Source organism: Cucumis sativus, chromosome 6 (genome assembly GCF_000004075.3).
Source record: "Cucumis sativus cultivar 9930 chromosome 6, Cucumber_9930_V3, whole genome shotgun sequence".
NCBI lineage: Eukaryota > Viridiplantae > Streptophyta > Magnoliopsida > Cucurbitales > Cucurbitaceae > Cucumis > Cucumis sativus.
The window spans coordinates 18,582,643-18,595,583 of record NC_026660.2 but is presented as its reverse complement, the minus strand read 5'-3'; the positions used below and the strand labels follow the sequence as shown (position 1 = coordinate 18,595,583).

General features: G+C 32.3%; 2 protein-coding genes across 7 annotated transcripts; both read left to right on the top strand.

The window, feature by feature from the left end:
- Positions 1 to 1,708: 1,708 nt before the first annotated feature.
- LOC101220597 (protein root UVB sensitive 3) lies at positions 1,709 to 7,569 on the top strand. 6 transcript variants are annotated; one of them, XM_011659102.2, is made up of 16 exons: positions 1,713 to 1,947; positions 2,040 to 2,215; positions 2,307 to 2,364; positions 2,457 to 2,516; positions 2,830 to 2,868; positions 2,957 to 3,019; positions 3,111 to 3,167; positions 3,431 to 3,494; positions 3,879 to 3,962; positions 4,559 to 4,641; positions 4,726 to 4,855; positions 5,196 to 5,288; positions 5,518 to 5,656; positions 6,258 to 6,304; positions 6,383 to 6,567; positions 7,064 to 7,569. In XM_011659102.2, exons 2-16 carry the CDS (start codon positions 2,100 to 2,102, stop codon positions 7,148 to 7,150), a joined length of 1,305 nt encoding a protein of 434 aa, XP_011657404.1. In that variant the 5' UTR covers positions 1,713 to 1,947; positions 2,040 to 2,099; the 3' UTR covers positions 7,151 to 7,569. The 6 variants fall into 6 exon arrangements, 4 of the variants coding, with proteins under 4 accessions (XP_031744041.1, XP_011657404.1, XP_011657403.1 ...); XM_011659101.2 differs by having other exon boundaries at positions 2,026 to 2,215; XR_004217839.1 differs by lacking the exon at positions 7,064 to 7,569 and having other exon boundaries at positions 1,711 to 1,947; positions 5,535 to 5,656; positions 6,383 to 6,475.
- Positions 7,570 to 8,819: 1,250 nt separating this feature from the next.
- On the top strand, positions 8,820 to 12,372 carry LOC101221858 (14-3-3-like protein GF14 iota). The gene is made up of 7 exons (XM_004144126.3): positions 8,820 to 9,216; positions 10,182 to 10,488; positions 10,906 to 10,993; positions 11,095 to 11,204; positions 11,301 to 11,449; positions 11,770 to 11,816; positions 11,919 to 12,372. The coding sequence occupies exons 1-7, from the start codon at positions 9,141 to 9,143 to the stop codon at positions 11,934 to 11,936; spliced, it is 795 nt and encodes a 264-aa protein (XP_004144174.1). The 5' UTR covers positions 8,820 to 9,140; the 3' UTR covers positions 11,937 to 12,372.
- Positions 12,373 to 12,941: the final 569 nt, after the last annotated feature.

Genomic DNA, 12,941 nt, shown 5'->3' with positions numbered 1-12,941 from the left:
CATAAATTGAACTCATGTTGATTATTATTATAGTGGTAAAAAAATTATATTATCAATATCTTTTTTAGGTTGGATAAAAATAATCAACTAAATTTGTATATGGTGAGAATAAATGGTTTCAAGTAAAATATAATATTTATTTATGAATTTAAATAATTTTTTTAATAAAAAATAAAATATTTATTCATTGTTCGTATTTAAATAGTTTTAATTTAATGTTATACATGAGGATTTTTCTACAATTTAAGTAAATTTTTTTTAAGGAAACGTTTTGAAATTATTTGGAAAAACAAATTTGAAGTGAAGAGTTTGGGAAAACATTTTTTAAAACACACAGAGAATAAATATATTTTTTAAAAACGAAGAATGAAATGAAGAGAATCTAAGGAAACGTTTTTTTTTCTTTTTTTTTGTAAAAAGGAGTTTGAGATAATGTTTGTAATTTTGATAAAAAAAAGAGAAGAAGAAACGTTTAAGTAAATGTTTTCGATAAATATATTATAAAATTTGGAGACAGCTTTTTGGAAAAGAGAATAAAAAAATTTGAGAAAACCTTTTTTCGGAAACATTTTATGAAAACAAAAATTGTATGTGGAAAGAATTTGAAAAAAACTTTTGTAAATATTTTTTTAAATAACAAATAAGAAAAAATATTTGAGGAAAATTTTTCAAAATAGAGTTTGAGAAGAAAAATTGTAAAAAATATAATATTTAATGAAATATTCACCGTTTATAAAAAATAAAGGGTAATAAATTTTGTTTTTTTAACGATTTTGTTCTATAAAATTTAAATAATTTATCTATTTATTTTTACTTTTGAAAATACCTATTTTAAGAAAGAGAGTAAATATCCGAAAAAATATATTGAAAAACAAAATTGGAGGGAATTTTTTTTTTTTTCATAAAATGGACAAGAATTTTTTTTTGAAAAAACAAAGTAGAAAAAATGTTTTAGAAATGATTTTGAAAAAAAACAAAATTGAAGTGAAATGAGTTTTTGAGAAACGTTTTGATAAGAAAATTAAAAAAACATGGATGGAAACCGGGGCAGATTTAACAAGTATGAAAAGCGCGTGTCTTCTTATATTATTAATTTTTATATTTCAATATTAAATTTAAAGTATCACGATAACATATATATTAAATAATGTTTTATTTAAACTAAATTTATTGCTCGGCCCACATTATAACAAAATCAACAATCTAAACTTCCATTCTCGTGATGACATTTCACAAAAGAATTATTATTATTTCTTTTATATTTTTGTGATGCAATTTTTAAATTCACACGCTTACATTACAAACATAATATGGAAATTGTCAGTATTTTTTATTATCAGTTAATGTTATTAAAGTTAAAATATGTTTTAAACAGTGTTTATTATACAATGTCTAGTCTCGTTATATAAAATTTATGAATCCACGTAGATGAAAAAATGTTTGAGAAAATATTTTGTAAAAGTATAATTCTTTTTGTAGAAAAATTGTATTAGGTGACAAATTAATTTGTGATTTTGTAAAAATAGCAAAAATAATCAAATTTCTAATTTTTGTAGATGTAAATTGGACTATGTTATCGATTTAATTATTATGACTTGTTTTGTAATTTCTAACGTCTCATTTATTTGTAGGGGTGCAAAACGTGACTTCTCACATACCACGTGGTCACCTAAGTTTATCGAAGTTTTATTTTAAATCTCATTTATGACGTAATATTTCCATTTCGTCAGCGAATAGCTCTCCAGTGTTCAACTCTTCACTCATTGGTGGAAGCCATTGGCAGAACTTCATTTCCGGCAGAAATTCGATCATCCTTTTCAATCTTACAAACCTCACAAAACCCATTCGTCCGACGGGGCGACTAATTTTGTTTCTTCGTCTCAGTAGGAAACTTACCATCGACGCAAGCTCATGACAATTCTGATCTACAGCAGTTGAAATCTGGTGGTAAGCTCGAAAGCTTAATTGTTTTGAGGTTCAAAAGCTTTCTTATTATGAATTGAATGCTATTCTGATTAGTTTTAGATATTTAATTTCAGTGCGATTCATTTGATTGAATTAAATTAGAGTATAAGTTATTCGAGCTTTGAATACATCATATGGGTGGGAAAAATTTTCAATCAGAAGTGATACTGGAAGAATATAATGGTTCTTCTTCGTCGGAGCTTCGGAAGACTGCCATTATATCCGCTTCTCCTTCCCTCCTCATTCAGAGGCACTGTTCTGATTCCCTTTCCCTCTCAGATTCCACTCACCGCGTTTGGAACTTTTTGATTGAAGTTTCCTTTTCCTGTTTCTATCTATAGATCTGGTTCCCGTTTCAGACTTGTGTGGAGACGATTCTTTGACGCGTTTGTACCGGAGGCAAGCTTGTGTTTGGATTTCTATGACTCTAGGCAGTGTACTTTTGTTTGTTTGTTTGGCTTTCTTATTATCAATCTTTCGTTTAATTGCAGGGGTTTCCTAGTAGTGTGACCCCCGATTATGTTCCTTTTCAAATATGGGACTCATTGCAGGTAAAAGTTCATTTTACATGTTTCTCTCCTTTTACATTTGGGAGTTCTAACCACCATGAATTTGCGCCAATGTAATTAATACAAACCGTTGAGGGAATGTGTTCAAGCAACCTCTGTTAGTTACCAAGGATTTTACTTCTTAAGTGTTTTCTCGACAATCAAATGTAGGCATAAACAGCCATGAGACTAGTCGAGATATGTAAAACCTGGCCATGATACTCATAGAAGAAAAAATAACATTTGACAATTTTATGTTTAATATTGCAATATTTTATAGTTAGAATAGCGAGTTATGATTTTCATTCTCTGTCAGGGTCTATCAACATACATTCGGACCATGCTCTCTACCCAAGTAAGGCGTAATTAAAATTTCTTATAAAAAAAATGTGCAATTTAGTTTCTTCTAAATTTAATATGCATTTACGTCTAATCTTTCCTAGGCTCTCCTGAGTGCCATTGGGGTTGGAGAGCAATCAGCAACTGTCATTGGTGCTACATTTCAGGTAAATTTGTAATGGAACTTTTAATAGTCGATCTCAAGACTTTGTGGATTGGAAGAAAATAGACATCTATAACTTTTTTCAACTTTTCCAGTGGTTTTTAAGGGATTTAACTGGAATGCTTGGAGGCATCTTATTCACATTTTACCAGGTATGCTATATTCTTCTGTAATCGTAAAGAAACATATGTTTGGTTTACATGCATGGTAACTAACTTGGTGGAATATTTGTTCCCCAATAGCTTAAATAAAGTAATAAATTTATCCTTAATCTTTTCCTATCAGCTTCAATATTTTAGAGTAACAATATGTATGGAATTCAAGACTTATAGAGTAGTCTAGAATTGTGTTCACCATTTTTATTATGGTTTCTCTTTGTTGATTATGTCATAGCAACGACAATTGTACATTTCAGGGATCTAATCTGGACAGCAATGCCAAAATGTGGCGCTTGGTTGCAGATTTCATGAATGATCTTGGTATGTGCATTCTTCCCCTTATTCTTTACTGAACCTGCAATAAGTTGTCTTACTATGACAAGTACAGGCAAACGGATATCTAACGGATAAGTGATACTCAATAACCCCTGATTTTTCGTTTATTAACCTTTCCGTGGATAGTTTCCATTGTAATGTAAAGTATCATATGTTTTGGCTTTTAACTTTTGTTCATAGCCAAGCAATCTAACCTACAGCCATGGCTCGTAACTGCAAATTTGGATCTTATTGAATATTGTGCCAATACTGGCCCTGGAATTTTTTAGTAAATTTATCTCTAATTTCTGGAAAGGCAACAACACCTAGCATTTTCACTTGTCATTGACTCTTGTGTCTTAAGATAACCACCAACTTTGTACTAAACAGGTATGTTGATGGACCTTGTTTCCCCCTTGTTTCCTTCAGCATTTATGCTTATCGTTTGCTTGGGGAGCTTGTCAAGATCATTCAGTAAGTCCATGGGAATTTTGGAAATTTGCATCTAAATATGGTATTATCATGTAAAGTTTGGGGGTTTTCAATTGATATCACGTTTGTACGTTGTTGTAAACATTGCTATATTATAGGGAAAAAATCATTTTTAAATTTGACATCTATCTCATATTTCATATCAGTTCGGGAATCAATTTAAACTTTTATTATTAGTTTCATTGAATTAAACCTAAAATTTTGATTAGTAAATTTGTACATTTTCATCAAAAAAAAAAAGAAAATTACCCTTGAACCAATCAATAGAGCATATAAAGTTCAACTAACAAAGCACCCAAATGTTGACTCAGCAGTGACCAACGCCAATTCGAGTACGACAATTCTTGCTAAAAAACATCCAACACAGATTGTAGAACTAGTACTTAAAAGATAACCTCGTCTAGCATAAAGGTGTCCACAATAAGCAAAAAAAATCTTTAGGAAAATGGAAACTCAAGTCCAGAAAAGGCGGGTATTGTTGGTTGTTAGGGTGGGAACACGTGCTAATTCATGCACCCTAATATCCTAATTAATTGGATGTAATTCTTATGCTAACTATAGATTTTAATCCAAATCAGCCGGTGTGGCAAGTGGAGCTACTAGAGCTGCTTTAACACAACATTTTGCCCTTCAGAATAATGCTGCTGATATATCTGCCAAGGTATAGAGCTAGCCACTTTCCAGGTGAAGAATGAACTCTGATCCGGATATATTGTAATGACAATTGTCAATCTTGCACCAATAGGAAGGAAGTCAAGAAACAGTAGCAACAATGATAGGCATGGCGATTGGTATGCTTCTTGCTCGTATCACCATGGGATGCCCACTGGCCATCTGGCTTTCTTTTCTGTCCCTCACAATGTTTCATATGTACGGTGAGTTTTTCATTAAATGTTGAGTTAATACTTTATGCGATAAATATGTTATTTGCTTGAGCAAATCCTCACTTTATAGTCTATATTGACGTGATATTTAATTTTTAAATTTCCTAAATGGTAAAAGTTCAAAATTTAGACCATCATTTCTTATGAACACGTTGTCAATGTTTCTTAATCAAAATTTTCTAAGTAAGGCTTCTAGGTTCAAAATGTTTATTCGTCTCCATGAAGAGAAAAGAGAGGGAGAATATATTTTTATGAAGTGATGACAGATTTCGTAAGTGCCTAAGTAATCGTGTCACAATTTTGTAAAAATTCTGCTTGTCACTTTGTGCAGCAAATTACAAGGCTGTTTGTTGCCTTTCCTTGACTTCACTCAACCCTCAGAGGTGTTCGATTGCCTTGCAGCATTATATTCAGACTGCCGAAGGTGATGATGCCCAATGTCTATATTTTTTCCTGGTGTTACTTATTCTGCTTCATTTTGTGTATGATTCCGACGCTATTTTTATGTATGTATGTGCACACATGTTGAGATTTGTGATTTATGCGGTAAAATTCTTCTATATTTTATCTCTTTCTGAAATAAATAAAAATTCGCTGTTTTCTAGTCTCTTATTTAAAGAAAATTTAAATCCTGCGACTGAACCTGCATTCAGTTCTCTCTCCTCAACAGGTTTCTATGATGGAGCATGTTTTACCCGCATGGGCTTCATCATGGAGTTTAAGGAGCATTAAGTTAATCCATACACGTGTACGGTTAGGAGCGAGGATCTCTTCTCTTCATCACACAGAAATGTGAGCTTTTTTTAACCAGCTCATGAACTTCGTAAAGTTTTCTGTGATCGCACAAAAAATGCCTTCTTAACATGCATAATAAAGGAGCAGTGGATATGTTTTTGGCCAATATTGTTCCTGCAACTTTTTACGGTGCTTGCACTATTTTCTTTTATTATTAGTTAGATACAGACAAAAAGATCGCTTGATATATGAATGAGGAGCAGGTTAAAAGCCAAAGAGCCTAAGAAAGGTTTCAAATGGACAAGCTTTGGAAGCAATTATTACTAGACTCGATATTTAAAGAGCTCCCAAGTATTTAAAATGCTTGCATAGGTGGAAGCGAAAATAATAGTGGTTGTAATTGTACTAAATACATTTATGTATTGTTTCCCTTTTTTCTCTTTTGAAAAATATTAGCTACACGATTACTTCTTAAATAGGTCAATCAAATACGGTACATCTGTTTCAAGTTTCAAGACATTTAGTATTATTTAAAGGACACGTGCAATTTGAAGACTGAATTTTGTCCAGTTAGTTGTCATCTTTTTCTTTCTTTCTTTCCTTTCCCCTACAGTCCATAAAATGAAAATGGCATAATAACATTATGGTGGTGGTACAGAAAGGAGCTGTTGCATTTGGCAGGTGCTAATAATAACGATAAACAAGGTTGGAATGGTTTTAAATATTTAAGTTTCTAGCTGTATTTTATCACCCCCATCTGATCACATGTTATTTGGTTGCCAGAGAAGTACCTTCTAGTGGAGAGGAAGGAAACTATCAGTGTTATTGTGCAAAAAGATGCAACTGCTAATGACATCTTCCAATCATTCGTTCATGCACTTGTTATGGCTTATGTTCCTGATCAGGAGTCCAGATATTTTGAAAGCATGTCATGGATGGATAAACATTATGAATGTTTTATTGAAAAGGTATTCTCTCTCTTTAATGTTTCTGAAGTTCTGTAAATTGCCAAGTTTTCGTTTCCTTTCTTATTCTCTTAGCCTTTTCACTCGTTAACTTCCTCAAAAGAAGCTAATAAAAGACCACTTAATTGGCAGCTTTTACTTTTACTCCCACAACATTTGCCTTTTCCCTTTAGTTCTAGTGTTTTTTTGGAGGGATGAATCAGAGTGACACGAAGGGATGAATCTCAATAGACCTTTCGTATTAGTATTCTATCCAATTAGTAGAGTACAAAAAAAAAGGCATTTCTAACTTCAAATCTCAAGCCTTTGGCTGAAGGGAAACTGAAAAAGGAGTTGAACCATCTAGCAGAACCATCATATTTCTCAACTAAAGCTCGGTTTCTTACCAAGAAACTCACGAACGACTTCAAGAATACAATCTCAAGACAATATTTTCGTAATTTTACATTCAGTATATCTGTAATTGTCGTTGCATTTACACCTTTCCATTACCTTGTAGCTGAAGATATCAGGGTGGAAAACAGATCGTCTACTTTCTCCTTCTGTTTGTTGGAGAGCAAACTGGGGGTCTAGGAAAATCGATTGAACTTCAGTGGTCGTTAACTATAAAAGAGCAACACAAGGAGGTAGTTTCTAATTTGACCATATTGGTTGATTCATCATCTGTGCTTGAATGGTGCAAATCTGCTAACAGATTCATTCTGGTCTTATAGTCATTAAGGAATAAACAACAGTTTATTGATTATGGTTTTTGATATTCTGTAACTGAGTGTTTCTTTTGATGATACTTGGCAGCAAATTTTTTAAAAGTATGCATTAATTCTTACAATTAATGTTTAAATTCAAGAGTAGAAAAGAGTTCGGATTCTTTTAAGCATAAGCTCATCTGCCTAAGTATTGGGTTTGCTGGAAAAATGAGAGTTGCCATACTCTAGAAATGGAGTTTTGTTTTTACCTTTTACCGACCTCAAATTCAATTGAAATTACAAAACGTAACTTTACGTACATGGATTGGCTTGTCACTCTCCTCCCTCATCCTCTCGCTTATTTCTAAGATCAAATCTCTATCATCCCAATAATTTGTCATTCGTTCCATTTTAAGCTTGGTCTTAAATAATACAAACTTTATTTTGGAAAGACATTCTACCAACGGAATATAATCTTAACCTATATCCAAACTCTTCTTTCAATCTTTATTATAACAACAAACCCTAGCATTTACATATCTTTTCTTTTCCTCAATTTGGCATTTTAAGAGTTTCATTCTCAATATAGACAACAAATTATGTGTAACATCAATGAATAACTTTTCTATCACTGAAACTTTGACTTTAGTAAGGATTTACTTCCCATAATTGAGGATATGTTACTTCATACTTGAGACAATCAAAGTATAAATTCACGACTATAAAATCATGTTTAACATTCTTGACATGAATGTCTTACCTTTAAATTCTAAAAGGCAAGATCAACTTTTACTACTTAATATTGGAACGTTTGAATTGAAAATAAATGCCTCTATTTTAAATTTCAACTTTATAGTTTCATAGAATAGATATCGATTAATTTTTATGAGGTTGATGGATTCAACTTCATTAAATAGTTGTTGAAGTAAGGACTAATATTCTATTTATTATCTTAAACAATTGCATTTTAAATCACATAAATGAACTTTACGTTAAAAAGTAAAAGATTATCGAACAAGTAAGGACATCATTGATATTATTTACAATATCGATGGTAAACCTTCATATGACTTTGCATCAAAAATCAATGGTCTCCTCCAAAGGCTCATGTGTCCTAACAGCAGCACTATAAATTTTTTGCTCCAACTTCTAGTAACGAATGAAATCTTCTTCTTTTTTACAAATACAGAGTTGCTTACGTAACCAAAATTTACACAAGAGTTATCGTATCAATTGAAGTGAATAAGCTATAAAGTGAGTAATATTAACATAACTTCCATGTTTAAAGACTAGATGTTTATTCATCTATTCCGTAATGGTTGTAATAGAAAAATACATAAATAAAATAAGTAAATGATGTTGAAATCTCAATTTAAACCTATCCAATACCACGTTAATTTTCATCAATTAATCTGATTAAAAAAAAATCACAAAATAGGATTCAAATATTTAAATCGGAATTAAAGAAAATAAGAAAAATAAGTATATTTAGAAAAAGAAAAAAGAAGAAAAATACCGGAAATAGAAAAAAGAGGGAGAAAAAAGATGAAGAGGGAGAAGAAGAAGAAGCCATAAATGGAATTGAAAGGGCAAAGCACAATTTTCGCGCTTTTTGCATTACGTACAACCACAACCAGAACCTCTCCAACTAATCCAACGGTTCAGATTCAGTCTTCCTTCTTCTTCTTCTTCATTCATTCATTCGTTCGTTCGTTCGTTCATTTCTCCTCCTCCATTCCCCAAAACCTCCATTTTCTCCTCTCGTCTTAACTCCCCCGACTCTTCCCCCTTCTCTCTTCCTTTCTATATTCTCTTCTTCTTCTTCCCTTTCTTCTCTGGTTCTCTCTCTGTTCACTTTCTTTTCTCCCCCCAACCTCACTCTCTGTAACAATGTCTTCCGCCGAGAAGGAAAGAGAGACCCAGGTTTACATGGCCAAACTCGCCGAGCAGGCCGAACGCTATGACGGTACACACATGCCTCCACCATCACTATTGCTCCTTTTCTTTTTTTTCTGCTGCATTGTTTCTTTCCTTTGATCAGGATATGGCTAATGATCTGTTGTTTTGTTTTGCTTTGCTTTATGATCTTGTTTTCTACGTTCTCTGTATATATATATATATATTTTTTGTTTCGGTGGTGCTTTTTATGTTGAGTTTGTGGTTGAAATGGTGATTAATATTGCTAATTCTCTGTTGTATGATTTCGTTTTTGGAAATGTGGATGGAAATTGTTGATGTTGTTTTCTAGGTTCTTTTAGGTTTTGGTATTTCTTTTCGTGTTGAATTGGTAGTCGAAATGCTGATTGATGTTGGTAATGATCTGTTGTTTTGGATTACGATTTTGTTTTTGGAAATGTGGACGGGAACTTGTGGAGGTTCTTTTCTAGCCTCTCTCTCTCCTTCTTAAGGTTTTGGCATTGATTTTCATGTCGAATTTGTGGTTGAAATGCTGATTTACACTGATGATCTGTTGTTTTGCATAGATTATGATTTTGCTTTTGGAAGTGTTGACGGAAATTATTTTTTCGATTTTTTTAGGTTTTAGCATTGCTTTTCATGTTGAATTTGTAGTTGAAATGATGATTTATTTGCCAATGATCTGTTGTTTTGTTTTGGATAATGATTCTGTTTTGGAATGTGAACGGGAAATTGTTGTTGTTTTCTAGGTTCTTGTAGGCTTTGGCATTGCTTTTCATGTTGAGTTTGTAGTTGCAATCTTGATTCATTAGGATTTCAACTTTTGTGTGTGCCGCTTTTGCGTTTGAGAAATGAGAAGTTATCAGTTACTGGACCTTACAGTAACCTGCCTATGTTAGGTTCTCGATATTAATTTAATTCCTTGTTGTTTTGTTGAGTCATTGGAGGATGTTCCATATCTGTGTGGTGAAGGTTTTTCTTTACGGAGTTTGATTGATTAGTCCAATGATGCAGAAATGGTTGAGTGTATGAAGAATATTGCAAAACTTGACCTCGAACTAACTGTAGAGGAGAGGAACCTTCTTTCTGTGGGGTACAAAAATGTCATAGGTGCACGACGAGCCTCTTGGCGCATCATGTCTTCGATTGAGCAGAAAGAGGAGTCTAAGGGGAATGAGAACATTGTAAAATTGATAAAGGGTTACCGCCAAAAAGTGGAGGAGGAGCTTACAAAGATTTGTGGTGATATTCTCTCTATCATTGACAAGCATCTAGTCCCTCATTCATCCTCTGCAGAAGCCACTGTTTTCTACTACAAGATGTGAGTTTCTTTTTTTTTTTTTTGGTACTTGCAACCAATCCCAATTTTGATGCTCTGCGTACTTTTCATCATTGGCTAAATAATTTTTGTTATAATTCTAATCCAAATGGTGCAAATTTGATACTGATGAATTTCTGTTTTCCTATGTTTCTTTTTTGAATATCGGTAGCCTTTGATTCCACCTAAGTACATCACAGGAGGCTTCGCACGCCCCAATGCTGGGGATATATGTTCTGTTCATTCTCAAAATCTATCAGATAGGCCATAGCTAGGTTGATAAGAATATGGTTGATCTAATTATTTTCTTGTCCATCCCTTTTCTTATAATATGAGTTAGTCATGCGTACAATTTGATCCTAATGTGTTTTAGCCAGTCTTAGTATGGTGTAGTTACTGCCATGGCATCCATGATTTCAGGAAAGGTGACTACTATCGTTATCTTGCTGAGTTCAAGACAGATCAAGATAGAAAAGAGGCTGCTGATCAGTCGTTGAAGGGATATGAGGCATTTATTTTCTTTATAACATTCAAGTTTCACATCATAAATATAAAGAACAATAGCCTCCTTTGCAATTGTTTGAGGTTCTAATGCCATTTTTGTAACAGGCTGCATCAGGCACTGCTAATACCGAACTCCCATCAACCCACCCAATCCGTCTTGGCCTTGCCCTCAACTTTTCTGTCTTCTACTATGAGATTATGAATTCTCCTGAGAGGTATTGTCAATAGAATCCTACTAGTTTTCAGTTCTTATACTGCCATTGAAAACCCTTCACCCTTGTAATGTTATGCCATTTTCTTTTCTCTTGCAGAGCTTGCCATTTGGCTAAACAAGCTTTTGATGAGGCAATTGCAGAGTTGGATACCTTGAGTGAGGAATCATACAAGGACAGCACTCTGATCATGCAGCTGTTGAGAGACAATCTCACCCTCTGGACCTCCGATTTGCCTGAAGATGGCGGTATAATCTCACAATTGATTCTAAATAATATCTTATTTCATGTTTGAATCTATCGCTAATTTCCTGATTTTGTAATTTATGCTTATTTGAATTCTTTAGTCAAATTCTAAAAACAAACTCAACTTTTTTTTTTTACAAAGGTTTTTCAAAATATCAAGCTTTTACTCAAAACTTTTTTACTGCCTTTTCCTATAAAGTTCTTATTCAGGTTACTATACATCTATAAATGAAAGTAGTATTTATAAACGTAATTCAAATTTTTTTTTCCTTACCGGCTTCCTCCAATAAAGTTCTGATACACAAACGAACAACTTCAACAGGTGACGAAAACTTCAAAGCTGAGGAATCCAAACCTGCTGAACCTGAGGTAAGCCACTAAAACCAATTTTTTCTTTTTCTTTTTAAGATTTTTTGAAAGTTGAATAAAGTATAAAGTAATGTTTGATTATTTAATGAAATGAATAAGCAGGCCCAGCAAGGCAAATGAAAGATTGATGGGCAAACTACACAAATGATGTGTGTTGAGATGGAAGAAGAAGTGTGTTGTTCCTTTTTAAAAGAGAAATTTTAAAAAATAGCTCTCTCTCTCTCTCTAAAACACAGTGTGGGGATTGGACTGCACAATAAAACAATTCAATTCATTGCGGCGTTTTTTAAAAAACCAACTAAAAAATCTATATTAAGAAGAAAAGGCTGGGAGTTTTTTTTCCTACCCTTTTCTTTGTTTCAACTTACTTTTAAAACAAAAACATTCATCTCATCTCTTTCCACTCATTGTTTTCATTTTACTCATTCCTTAGAAGAAAAAAAAAAAAAACATCAAGTGGTGGAGCATTGAATCATAACATTTTATTATTATTGTAATACACTTTTATATAATTATTGTATCCAAGTATATCCACAAACTTCTCTCCTTTTTTTTCTTCCTTTCACTTTTCTTTTCTTCTACGCCATATCTTATATAATAATATTACTATATGATTATATATATTTTCATCTTTTCCATTGTTGTTTTGATGTATTATATACAAAATTCTCAATCATATCTATTACTTAATTTTGCTAACTAAAATCTATCTTGTTTTATTAATTGGAAAAATTGTATTGGATAACACTTTTGTATAATAACATCTTTTAAACTTTTGTAGATATAGCAGCAAATTCTATTGATCATAAACTTACTAGTGATATGGTATATTATTAAAATTCTACCAAAGATATGGTTTTATAAATGGACTTCAAGAGCTAAATATAAATTTTATTTGTATTGATGACAATATTTTCAAATATTTTTGGTATTATAAGACTCTAATTTTTCCCTTTCCTACTTAGTTCATGTTTGAAAAAACAATAATAAAAAGAAAGACCAGATTTTAGGCTTTGATAGCTAAAACGAGCTTAGATCAATTGATATGTTATAAATGGAGCTTAGATCAATTGATATGTTATAAATGTTGAAGTGAGGAGTTTGATCAAGAGAACTGAGAGAATT